This window comes from Lampetra fluviatilis, chromosome 49 (assembly GCF_964198595.1).
Source record: "Lampetra fluviatilis chromosome 49, kcLamFluv1.1, whole genome shotgun sequence".
NCBI lineage: Eukaryota > Metazoa > Chordata > Hyperoartia > Petromyzontiformes > Petromyzontidae > Lampetra > Lampetra fluviatilis.
This window is the reverse complement of record NC_136323.1, coordinates 4,136,261-4,149,016: the sequence shown is the minus strand read 5'-3', so window position 1 is coordinate 4,149,016 and position 12,756 is coordinate 4,136,261. Positions and strand designations below refer to the sequence as shown.

At 53.4% G+C, this 12,756-nt stretch overlaps 1 protein-coding gene across 1 annotated transcript in view; it reads left to right on the top strand.

Annotated features, from left to right (window-relative positions):
- LOC144948471 (sulfhydryl oxidase 2-like) overlaps positions 1 to 11,435 on the top strand; it is a 30,791-nt gene extending 19,356 nt beyond the window's left edge. The window contains exons 7-12 of the mRNA XM_078877966.1: positions 1,025 to 1,177; positions 2,583 to 2,712; positions 3,441 to 3,563; positions 5,537 to 5,681; positions 8,147 to 8,332; positions 9,144 to 11,435. Of these exons, the coding sequence (XP_078734092.1) occupies positions 1,025 to 1,177; positions 2,583 to 2,712; positions 3,441 to 3,563; positions 5,537 to 5,681; positions 8,147 to 8,332; positions 9,144 to 9,805 (1,399 nt within the window). The 3' untranslated portion in view covers positions 9,806 to 11,435. The remainder of the gene's footprint in view (positions 1 to 1,024; positions 1,178 to 2,582; positions 2,713 to 3,440; positions 3,564 to 5,536; positions 5,682 to 8,146; positions 8,333 to 9,143) is intronic.
- The last annotated feature ends 1,321 nt before the right edge of the window (positions 11,436 to 12,756 follow it).

Below are 12,756 nucleotides of genomic sequence, written 5' to 3'. Positions count from 1 at the left end.
ACACGCAAGCATGCAAGTGCACGGCATGGAACGGTCGGTGGAAGTCGGCCGGAGTAAATTACGGTTTGTCGAGGGATTTTCTACGGGAGACCTTTGAATCTCGGTTAACTCTCGTTCATCTGGGGGTGGTGGGGGGGGAGGGTAACGGAGCAAGGGGTGTCTCGGATAGTATAGAAAAAAAACGGATGAGGCAGAACATCCACATTTCTAGGGCTGTACGACATACGTACAGTTCACCTGGTGTAGACCAAAGGGTGAGGGCGTAGAGACGGAAGGAAGCCGGGCTCCGGGCTCGCCAACCACCTCCGTCATGTGCCGCGTTGGTCTTCATAGGTGCCCGCTAACGCCTAGAAAACTAACCTCAACTATTTTTTTTTCATAGTTTTGGACGTTCGGTCGTAAAATCGCTGCGATCTCATCTGCCCCGTGGTGTTTATTTGAAGGGCCGGTGCTTGGTGGATGCGATGGATGTTTATTCGCGCGCACACCCACACACAGCGAGTTCTGTCATTGCAAAGTATGTCTGCATGTATACGTATTAGCACGGTTGGCTACGTGCGGTGCGAAATAAGTTCAACATCCATACTATATACTATACATACTATATTCATCTTGCCAGGTCAGGCTCACTGAGCTATGTAGCCAACGAAATGGCTTATCATCATGTGGAGATTTATTGCAGCCAATTACTCGAAATGCATGTTTCTAAATGTGGAGGGAAAATCGCAGATGACCATGTGGTGAGAGATACGCAAACTCCAAATATACAGCAGATGTCTGGGTCGGGACCGAACCCACGACCTCCTGTATACCAGGCGAAGTAGTTAACTTCTCCTAGCCACTGTGGTGATGATGATGAGAGAGACACGCAAACTCCAAACATACAGCAGGCGTCAGGGTCGGGATCGAATCCACGACCTCCTGTACACCAGGCGAGGTAGTTAACATCACTTGCCCCCGACAGTTTTCTCGGGGTACACGATGCTGATGGGTTGGTATTTTTGTTGCCTGCGTCTCTCTGCAGGGCGTACCAGGTCCGGACGTTCTACACCTACGCGCTGCGGCAGCTGCTTGGGGTGCAACGCAGCACGCACGAATCCAGCCAGACGCTCCTCCCCAAGTCGCAGGGACGACTGGAGGCAGATCCCGAGCAGACCCCCTGGAGAGAATTTAACAGGTTTGCCTCGAGCCCGGAGCGTGGTCTGCACAGCGGTTTTGCCACGTACAGGTTCAATTTCTCACACCACCAACACAGCCACCTCCGCACGCCGATCCCTACGCGGCGGTGGCTCTGCGGTCTTACATCTAAGTTGTCTTGTGGTTGTTGTTGTTGTTTGACTTGCATCCCACTGGGATTTTTGCACACAGTGTTGGTTTACGGTGCTTTTTCTGCAATATTTTTCTTGGATTTTCTGTTTGCACATAGTCACTTTAAGATGTTTTTTTGTTCATGTTTTTTTTTGTTGTTTGTTGCGGTTGCACCCGATTTAAGAGCCGAATGGCTCACAGGGCTATACCTAATAAATGAAACTTGAAGTGAAAACTTGACATGCTCATCTTTCACATTAACATAGCCACCTCAGCACGCTCGCCATGGAGCCGCTCGCCAATCTTACATTGACATGCTAATTGTTACCTGCAGCCCTTTAATTGGTGGAAACCCACCACCAGAGGTCGCTGCCCATCACTTACATTAACATTGGGTGCCCCACCCATGTTGTTGACATTTGGGCTACGCCCATTTTAAACCTTTATAAACAGTTTGCCTTTAGAAGCTAACCCCCTTTTCCTGATGTTGCGATCGAAACGTTGTAGTTTTTTGTTATTTTCTTTGAACCTATCTTACGTGACTTTACCGAAAGAGCCAAAGAACAAGGTGCTGGGCTATCCCCTATAGTTGACTCGGCCTCAAGCGAGTACCTGGTGCGATCGTCTAAACATCACCACCGGGGAAACGAAGGCAGCCGGGGCGTGGTGGGTGCTGGTCACCCACCCGATCATAGGTGCTCTGTGCCAGCCTTCATAGGTGCTCGCTAAACAACACATTCCTGCGGAGGGAGCTGGTAGGAACGTTGGGTTGCTCGGTCAATGGCCAGGGTCAACGGCTGCGTGGTGTATTCCGCAAATATGGCCGACTGTGAGGGCGGGCACAAGCCGGCGTGAGTAGGTTAAACGTTGAGTTTTATAAGGGCACCACGGGGTGACCAGCCCCTCCCCTCCCCACCCAGCCCCACCACTCCCACCCCCCACCCCTCCCACCCTCCCCACCCAGCTCCTCCCCACCCAGCTCCTCCCCACCCCTCCCCACCCAGCCCCACCCCTCCCACTCCCCACCCAGCCCCACCCAGCCCCACCCCTCCCACCCCCCACCCAGCCCCACCCTCCCCACCCTCCCCACCCTCCCCTCTCCACCCAGCCCCGACCTCTCCCATTTTTGGATGCACGACGGACGGACACAATAATCCCCTGTGGGCTGGTGGAACCAGGTGGTTCCTACCAGTTTAACAGCACTTTCCCCAACAGTCTGTTTAAAGGCTATATGGGCGGCGTGGATCTTTGTCTTTGTGTGTGTGTGGGAACAGCTCATTGGTGTACATGTCCGACCTGGAGTCGGCGCTGCACTACTCTCTGCGCATCGAGGTGGCCAATCACCGCATCCTGGAGGGCAGTGCCCTCAGCGCCCTGAAGGATTACGCGCACGTGCTGGCCAAGGTGACGAGCCGGACTGGCCCTCCCGCGTACATCGTGTGGACTCGTACAGGGTGCTGCTTAAAAACTATGTTAACACTTATACGGGGCTATCGTTTTTATGGGAAAGAAATCGGATAATACACTGTAACATGATAAACACATTCCTGCGGAGGGAGCTGGTAGGAACGTTGGGCTGCTCGGTCAATGGCCAGGGTCAACGGCGGCGTGGTGTATTCCGCAAATATGGCCGACTGTGAGGGCGGGCACAAGCCGGTGTGAGTAGGTTAAACGTTGAGTTTTATAAGGGCACCACGGGGTGACCAGCCCCTCCCCACCCAGCCCCTCCACACACAGCCCCTCCCCACCCAGCCCCACCCCTCCCCACCCTCGTACGGGTACCCGATTGCGACCTCTGGGATGAAGCCATGTTGCAGGCGCGGGTGGGTTGATTCTAGGAACTTGAATTGTGAGAAGAGACAAGACGTTGTGAAATGAGTGACAAACGGTTACTCACCAGTGACTCACGGCCTACCCGTACCCGGCCGCACCAGGGTCGCAAACGGGTACCCGCACCCGGCTGGGTACGGGTACCCGGGTATCGGGTAGGGTACGGGTATCGGGTACCCGATGGCGACCTCTGGTCAGGACTGTCCCCCTCTCCCCCCCCCCGGGAAATGTGACGACACCCTGTTGTGTGGCGTGCTGCAACTCTCTTGTTTAAATGACCCACGATGCTGTGGCTCGTGCAGCTGTTCCCTGGGAGGCCGGCGGTGCGCAAGCTGCTGGAGACGCTGCACGAGTGGCTGGAGAAGCTGCCGTTCAAGCGGCTCCCGTACGACGCCGTACGCGACGTCGTCAACAACGAGATGAAGGTGCGCGTTTGCTCTCGCGTGTCTCGGGTTCCTTCAAGGATTTGCGAGCTCGGTCGGTCAACCCACGTCACCTGTGGGTCTGTCCCGTGACCTTCTGCCAGCGCAGGGGTCTGCAACCTTTAAGACATAAAGAGCCACTTGGACCCGTTTCCGAAGGAAAAAATAAACTGGGAGCCGCAAAACCATTGCAACATTTAAAACAAATATAACACTGCATATATTGTTTCTTACCTTATTGCTATATATATAGGATCGTGCAGTCAGCTGTCAATCTGAATAAAAAAAGGACTTTTTCACTTAACAATGTAAAATATATTTTTGCAAATTAATAGCTAAATTACCTGGTTAATGGGATTTTTGCTCCTGAACCTCAGTGCACAGTGTCTGCACATCAGGGCTGTAAGACGTCACCTTCATTTTCACACAGGCTTGCAAGCTGTCATCTGTGAGGCGTGATCGATGTTTGTTTTTAATATAGTTCATGTTGGAGAAGACCTGCTCACATACATATGTGGAGCCGAAGATCGACAGGACTCCAAATGCATACTTTTTCATGTTTATATAAGTGTTGGGGATGGCATTCCATGTTTCGAATACAAGTTTGTCCTGTTTGGGAAGGTTTTCAATATCACTCCATTTATGATTCTGAGCCAGAATGGCCTTCTGACGGGCAACATCCTCAAGAGTAGCGGTCAAGCATTTGAACTTGGACACCCATATATCTTTGTCGGCTATATCGGCCAGTTCCATCTCAAGATCAGGTTGACTTACACCTGCAAATGCAGTCATATTCAATAGGGATGGATCGATCGCCAGGGGAGTGACAGGGAAGGATAATGTCGTTTTTTCCATTCTGAACTCACAGAATCGTTTCCCAAACGAACTTTGCATTGTGGTGATTGCAGACTTGAAATATTCCAAATTTATCGTATCATGACTTTGTTTGAACTCTCTCAAAGAGGGAAAGTGAGACAGTGTACCTCTCTGTAAATCTTTGACAAACACTGTCAACTTGCGCTCGAATGCCAAAACCTCCTCCAGCATGTGCAGGGCTGTGCCTCCTTTCCCCTGAAGGGTTGTATTTAGCGTGTTTAGATGTGCTGTCATGTCTACCATAAAATGTAATTTTTCCAGCCACTCTGGCTGTTCCAGCTCAGCAAAGGTGAGCTCTTTGCTGCCCAGGAAGGTTTTTACTTCTTCCAAACATGTGACAAAGCAACGGCAACGTTATTGCCTGTCACCGGGCGGGCAGTGTGGAGCGGAGCGGCGACCTGTCAGCAGCGGCAACGCCAGAGCAGGTGTCACAGTGCGCCTCCTCCCCTCGCTAGCATCCGCCCCGGAGCCGCGGTCAAGGTTCAAAAGAGCCGCATGCGGCTCCGGAGCCGCAGGTTGCCGACCCCTGTGCCAGCGGGTAACGGCCTTCCAGTATACGTAGCCTGATGCAGGTACCATGGTGACGTCACACTGCCACTTGGTGGCGAGTGGTGGTGGTGGTGGTTGTTGTTGTTATGATGTCCACTTTGACACCTCCTGGCTGATTGACTCAGCCAAATCATCCCTCTGGGGTCGAAGCTCATGATGAAGGTCACCTTAGTGGGGAAGTCAACATTGGGTTGGTTCTGTTTTACGGAGAGGACTCGTCCTCGCTCGAGGAACGTGGAATTTCTGCCACTGGCTCTGCCCTGCCAGGTTGTAAATGGGAGTTGAGCACCGATGCCTCAATGCGTGTTTCCATGAGCAAAAAAACAAGTGGGCAGGGCCCCATCTTATGGATGCAGTGATGTTGCCACTCACCACTCGAGCCTCTCCACCACCACCACTCACCAGTCTATACAACGTTGTGGGAACCCATCCGGGATTCAACGGTTGCCCTCCTAGACTCTGCACAGACCCCCGCCCCCATGGCAAATGCCGACCTCTCCCCCCCTCTGCCCCCCCCTGCTCCGCCCCTTCTCTGCACGATTTTTCACCAGATCCCCGGAGTGTGGCTGCCCGAGGGGGTGCAGTGGGTGGGCTGTCAGGGCAGCCACCCCCACCTCCGTGGCTACCCCTGCTCAATGTGGACCCTCTTCCACGTGCTCACGGTGGAGGCTGCCAGGCTCCAAGACCAGCTGCCAGGTAACAGCAACAATAATAAGTGCCAACTGGTCAAAGAAAATCTAAATATTTGTATTTTTCCAGGTTTAAGCCCACCGAGGCTACGTAGTTCTTTTTCAGAAGCCACCTGGCCACAAACGATAATTCGACGAAGTGGCTTATCATTATCGCGTGGAAATGTATAGCAGGCATATACTCTTAAGTGCATGACGTTGATTCTAAACGTGGAGGGTAAAACCAGAGGACCAGGATAAAAATCCACACGACCACGGGGAGAGAGAGAGAGAGACACCCCAAAACTCCAAATATATAGCAAGCAGCGTCAGGCGAGCTAGTTAACATCTCCTCGCCACCGTGATGATGATGAGAGAGAGAGACACGCAAACTCCAAATAAACAGCAGGTGTCTAGGTCGAGATCGAACCCACGACCTCCTGTATACCAGGCGAGGGAGTTGACATCTCGCCGCTGCTGCGCCTTGGCACAGTATTGTGCCTCTCACGGAGAGAGAGCGAGCGACTTGGAAGGCGTGAGACAGAAGCTACGTGACGTTGAGCCGGCACTCGGAGGTCGCAACCGGGTACCCGATACCCGTACCCTACCCGATACCCGGCTACCCGTACCCGGCCGGGTACGGGTACCCGTTTGCGACCCTGGTGCGGCCAGGTACGGGTAGGCCGTGAGTCACTGGTGAGTACTGTTTGTCACTGATTTCCCAACGTCTTGCCTCTTCTCACAATTCAAGTTCCTAGAATCAACCCACCCGCGCCTGCAACATGGCTTCATCCCAGAGGTCGCAATCGGGTACCCGATACCCGTACCCTACCCGATACCCGGCCGGGTATGGGTAGCGGGTAGGGTACGGGTATCCGTTTGCTACCCTGGTGCGGCTGGGTACGGGTAAGGAATCAAAACCCGTTTGCGACCTCTGCCGGCACTACCAACAAATTGCCCAAGCTCTGCGCTCCTCATTCTCACATGAAAGTCGTTAACGGTCAATCATTTCGTTTATTTTTTTCCTCTTGCAAGGAAACCAGAGAAAACCCGATGGGCGCGAGAGAGAAACGCTCTATCCCATGCCGACGAAACATTTTTGCTGTACTGCCTTCTCCTGGGAAGCCCACGGGGAATGGAGTTTGGCAACATTTGTGCGGCGATCCACCAACTCTCCTCGCCTCGAGTGCTGGATTATAGGCGTGCATCGCCGCCGCCACCACCGCCACCACTTAATCTGTTTTAACTCGGCGTACGGTGCAGTCCATCGCAGTTCACCCCCACAGCGCTTACAAACCCGGCCAAACCCCAGTCCGATTCCAGTGCCTGCGGTAAAATGACATCCTCACCCCTTTATCTTTTCATCAACCCGGCACGAGAATCGGTGCGGATGGAGTCTGGTTGAGCAGTCCCCCTTGACCAATAGGGCATGGGGAGTGGCAGCGCCGCATGAAGTTTCTTGTAGGCCCTAGGCACTTGTGTTTCGTAGGCCTTCAGTGGTAACTCTCCAGAGTTGGGACCGCTACTGCCCCCGTGTCACGGCTACCGCCGCTGTCACTCCGCTTGCTTCACGCGGTACTTGGTCCAGCCGCTAGACAGATCGACCAACCGTAGGACACGACAAAGCCACCTTGTTGTGTTGCCTTGCACCGCTCTCTATCGAGAATGAGATTGTGCGGAAAAACTCCACTTGATGTTTACTTGATAATTTTGCAATGAATTTTTTTTTTACATGACTGTATATGCACTGTGCCTATCCCTGCTATAAAAATATTTATTCACGATATCTTGGTTACAGTTTGTATCGTACAAAAAAAAGTGGTTAAATTATTTTCGTAGGCCCGAGGCACAGTGCCTACTCCATGGCCGTATTGGATAGTACGGCCCTTGAGAGAGGCCTTCATCCAGCTAAATAACAAGATTGTACTTTCTCCTGTGTGAGTGAACGGGGGTTTGTCTAGCTGTCGCTCGCCAACGCTGTCGGCTTCTGGGCCGCGATTCGAACCTCGGTGGCCTCTCGGGCGTTCTATAAGCGCGGTGCGTGAAACCACTTTGCCGCAACTCCAACCGGCAACGACAGTCTCTCATCCCCTTTGGCGTCTTGTTGTTACCACGCGCGTGTGATGTGTGTGTGCTGCGGTGGAGAGCGGTGGTGTAGCGGTTAGCGCTACGCTGCACTACTAACCCGGCAGCCTGAGTTCGATTCCTGCTCACGGCCAACACCCATTGACGATTATCTGAACCGGTCATGGGCCTCTCCTAGGTCGACTCGACCTCAAATGAGTACCTGGTGCGATGCGTAAACATCGCCACAGGGGAGACAAAGGCGGCCGGGCGTGGTGTTGGCCACCCCCACCCCCTCGTGTGCCGTGCCGGCCTTCACAGGCGCTACTCGCTATAACGGCACTTGCCCCAACGGTCTGTTCAGGCTACACGGTGGATCTTTGTCTTTGTTGCATGTCTGTGTGTTTCCGCGCGTGCGCGTTGCCGCAGAGCCGTGGGGCCCCGTGACGGTGCTGAGCGCCATGCGTGCGTACGTGCGCGAGTTCTTCGGCTGCCGGGAGTGCGCCGTGCACTTCGAGCTGATGGCGCGCGGCGTGGCGCGCTCCGTCAAGAGCTGGGACGAAGCCGTCGTCTGGCTGTGGGCTCGGCACAACCAGGCCAACCGCCGGCTGGCAGGTGCGACGAGATTGCGTTCACGTAGAGACGCCTAAAGCTCACGATCATATTCTTGGGTTTTTTCGGTAAAGTCACGTAGGTAAAAAAATTAAAATTAGTAAAATGAAAATACTTGATACAGCTGTCGGGCTGTGACGGTTCCACCTGAAGACGGAAGCTTTTGTGTTACCTCCGAAACGTCGTGATTTTTATTTTATTCTATTTTCATTTTACTAATTTAAATTTTTTTTACCTACGTGACTTTACCGAAAAAACCCAATAATATGAATCCTTGCAGTCACGAAAGCTTCAAATCTAGCTCACGATCATCTTATTTTCTTCCTTGCTTGGCATTCTGGAATAGTTTTTTTTCCTCCCCAAATCAAGTAGCGTTCTTGCCTTGCTCGTCTGCTTACTGCGCTCATCGCCGAGCTGGTGACATCATCTCCTCGTCCACTCCACATTCCTTCATATTCCTGGCTCACCACTTCGAACCACCACTTTCTAGGCCTGCCTCTCGGCCTCCGCCCTGGTGCTGCTGTTTCCTTCAACGTTCATCGCAACGTGATTTTTCTCCCTCCTTATGACGTGCTCTAGGTTATCTCAATGTCCACTCTACATTCCGATGTGTATCACGTGATGAAATTTACGATGAATGCCTCCCCGTCCATGCCATTTTTTCCCCGATGTCATTCGGCTTTAAATTAGTTTTAAAAAACACCCAGTGGGATAACCACGCGGACTGTGAAGTCCCCCCGTACTGGCCACGGGCTCTGCCTACGCCGGCAGAAAAGCAACGAATGAGCAACTCGGCGTGGCGGGTGCCTTGCAGGCGCCAAGAGCGAGGACCCGCGCTTCCCCAAGGTGCAGTGGCCCCCGCCGTCGCTCTGCCCCGACTGCCACAGCACCCAGGACGAGGGGGAGCACGCGTGGGACAATTCGGCTGTGCTGCGGCACCTCGCCAAGCACTACGGCCGCGACAACATTTCCCCCCTCTACCAGCGGCCGCCGCCGTCGTCGTCGTCGCAGTCGCACGGAGACGACCAAGAATGGCCGCAGCAGGTCAACGAGGCGGACGGCGTCTACCATCGCCGCAATCAAACTTCGCCGATCCGTGACGACGACGGCGACGACGTGAAGGAGAAGGAGGAGGTCGCCGGGCAGGGCCAAGCGGTGGCATCGGAGGAGGAAGCCGACGACCGGATCGACGCTGTTGGGCGGCACACCCAGGCGAGACCACCCCGGCTTCACGCGAGGGACCTGGGCTTGCGGGCCGAGGCGGGCCTGGCGGCGGTGGAGGGCGAGGGCAGGATGCAGACTCGCCGACAGCGGTGGGCGGCGATGATTGGGCTGGGCTTCTCGCGGGTGGACATCAGCTTGTGCATGCTGCTGTACTGCATGTCGGCCTCGTGCCTCCTCGGCATGTACGTGTTCGTGCACAGGCGGATGAAGGGCCGCAGGGGCAAGTGTGGGGGGGGCGGCCCGCGGGTCTGAGGGGCTCGCTGACCGGAGCCGGCGGTGGCGGCGGCGGCAGCGCCAAAACCACCGCCGCCGCCACTGCCGCCGAACCCGAAAAGTTCCCAACGCCAACCACAACCCCCACCCCCCATCGCCCTCTCACCCTTCGCATCGTGTTTACGTGTATAAAATAACTGAGGGAGGAAATCAAAGTATTTTTTTAAAGTTACGTACACACAAAAAAAAGTAAGACTTTTAAACCACTGTGGCAAACCAAAACTTGCCTAAAAAAACGACGTGTGGATCGGCAACTTGTTGAATCGGCGTACAAAACGGTGCACAACCGGGGGTCCCCGCGGAGAAGTCCAAACTCGCACGTACAAATACGTGGGTACAGCCAACTTAATTTTTTGCCAAAACGCTGCCGGATCAGGGCCTTGCTGGCGCCGCGCGGGCCGTGGGAGTTGTTCGCCGATTGCCTCGCCACGCTCGTTGGCGCTCGTTGGCGCTGGTTATCGGCGAAGGCGGGGGGCGGGGGGAGCATAGAAACGGGTGCGTGTCGTGTACCACAGCGTACTTTTTCTGCACTGGCCAAAACGTAGCAGACTTAGGGGGTAGGTGGGTGGGGGAGGGGGGGCGTATTTTTTAAAGGTGACGACGTTTTTGATTTGTTCATCCTCCAGAAACAAAAAAACGATAATCAGTTTCCAGGCTTTTAATCGTCACCATTTGACCTTGCTACAATTCTACTGTCTATGTCGTTCCCGACGCCGGGAGAGAAATTAACCGAGGGCGCACTTTCCAACAGCCATGCGCGCGTGTAGCAAACGGATGGTTGTGTGCATGCCGATCGTTTTATTGTTACCCCCCCGCCCCCCCCCCTTTGAGCGAAGTCCTTTAGAGTCGGCTAGTCGATTGTTTCCTATAGTTGAAAGTTGGTAGAATCCTGCGAATTTCTTTTAGGCCCCTCCCCCAAATGTAAGCCACTTGCGCCATCGTTGCTACACCCCGAGATGGAGAATCGTCGTGCGTCACAATGGCCCCCGCAGAAGGGGTTCTTTAAGAGAATCCTGAAAAAGAATCTTTAAATCCGCTACTTTAATCCTCTTCGCAGGCGGTTGCAACATTCCCACGATCTGCTATGAGATGGCTGAATGACGGTCAAATTAGTTTTAATCCTCCCAGCTGGAAATTATCCAAGTCAAACTTCGTGCGATTTGTCTTTTTTTTGTTTCGAGTGTGCAGTCGCCGAGACCGCCGGGCTCGCTTTACTTGAGATTCTGATTGTTACCACAGGGCAGTGGCTGAAACCGAGATTTTAAAAACCCGGCGATCTCAGCGGCGGTGGCTGGGCGCTTTGACGACATCCGAGCCACCTTAACCGCCTCCGATCCTACGGATTCTTTTTTTTAAGTGTGTGTGTGTGCGCGTCTGTGCGTGCGTGCGTACACGCGTCGTTGTATGGAGAAATTACAACGAGCAGCTGTCAAAAGTGGCACGGCCCAAGGTGAAAAGGGAAAACGATGCCATGATTTTTTTTACGGTTCAGCGGCCGTGCCAAGTTTAAATCGCTGGAGCGCGTGCTCCATACGATAGATTGCCATACCACTGCCACACCTATTTCATCTCGACAGCTTCTTTTTAATCCGTATAAACCCGATGACGACGAATCATTATAGGCAAATATGGCGAATCCGACTTAGTCGCGATTTCTTTGGCAGGAATGTCACGATGCTCTCCCAACAACGGGGGAAACCGTGTTTTTGGCCATTTCGTCAAAACGTGAGCCCCTGAGCTTTTAGAAGAGAAAAAAACCGATAAGCTACTTTTATTTTACCCAGGTAAGGCTTGGGAGTTTACGAACTCCGCAGGTGGCTCCCCATGCTGTCAGAACTTGAGCTTTTAATGCCAGCGATGGCATTGTGTAAAGCGAGATGGTACGCAAGGGGATGGAGATACGTTGACAGATTTGATCATCGCCGGAAAGGATTGAAACGGCTCAATTTTGCACTCCACCAAACAACCCAACAGTTCTGAAAGGGGCCCTCGACAGCAGCGGAGAAAGGTTCCGCCCCAGTGCGTTCCAGTCTCGGGTGCCAACGAATCGAGAAACTGGGATACGCCGCCGCTGCCAGGCAGTGGTCTCGTCAGCCACGGTTTTCTCCACTGGATTTTTCTCTCTCCCCGTTTGTCATTAATTTCACCTTCTGCACGTTGTCCTGCAACTCCGATTGTCATGGTTGGCTACGTACGGTGCGAAAGAATTTCAACATACACGCACCCGAGACTGGAAAGCCGCAAGGTCGTCCTTAAGGGTTGTATTCTCACTTGGTGATGGTTTGGCTCTGCCTTGGCCTCAGTGCGGCTAAGCTGAGGCTTGAGCCACTCCATTCCTGCTGTTTTTTCGGTCATGGCTCAGAGCTGGCTCAAGCTCGACGAGGGCTTTGAGCCGTGAGCCGTGGCTCACTCAAGGCAGAGCCGAGCCTAAGCCAAGCCGCGTATAACAATACAGGGATGCCTCTACTTAGGAACATTCGATTTACGAACAAACCTGTCCGTATGTCCAGTTGCAGCTGTTCGGAGCGAGTCGTAAGTTCGACCAACGCACAGTAGATGGCGGCGCTGGCGTATACAGCCGCAGAAGGTGAAGACACCAGTGGTATCTACATCTGCAGAACGTGAACATATCAGTGGCATCTACAGGAGATTATACAACTTCTAAAGCCATGCCCCTTGTTTAGTGAACACGCCGTAACAACACGTTTGGAATCGACGGGCGTAAATTTGGACATCGACTTGCGAACACGACCTCTGCAACCTAACTCGTTTGTAAGTAGGCGAGTCCCTGGATGGGCCCCTAAGCAACCAGCTACCACCGCAGCCTTTCCTCTCACTCTACCGCTCGTCGCTTTGCAAAGGCATTTGGGGAATTAACCAATACTAATGTCACTTTTAAGCCTGTATTACTTTTGAAAAGAAACCTCAAC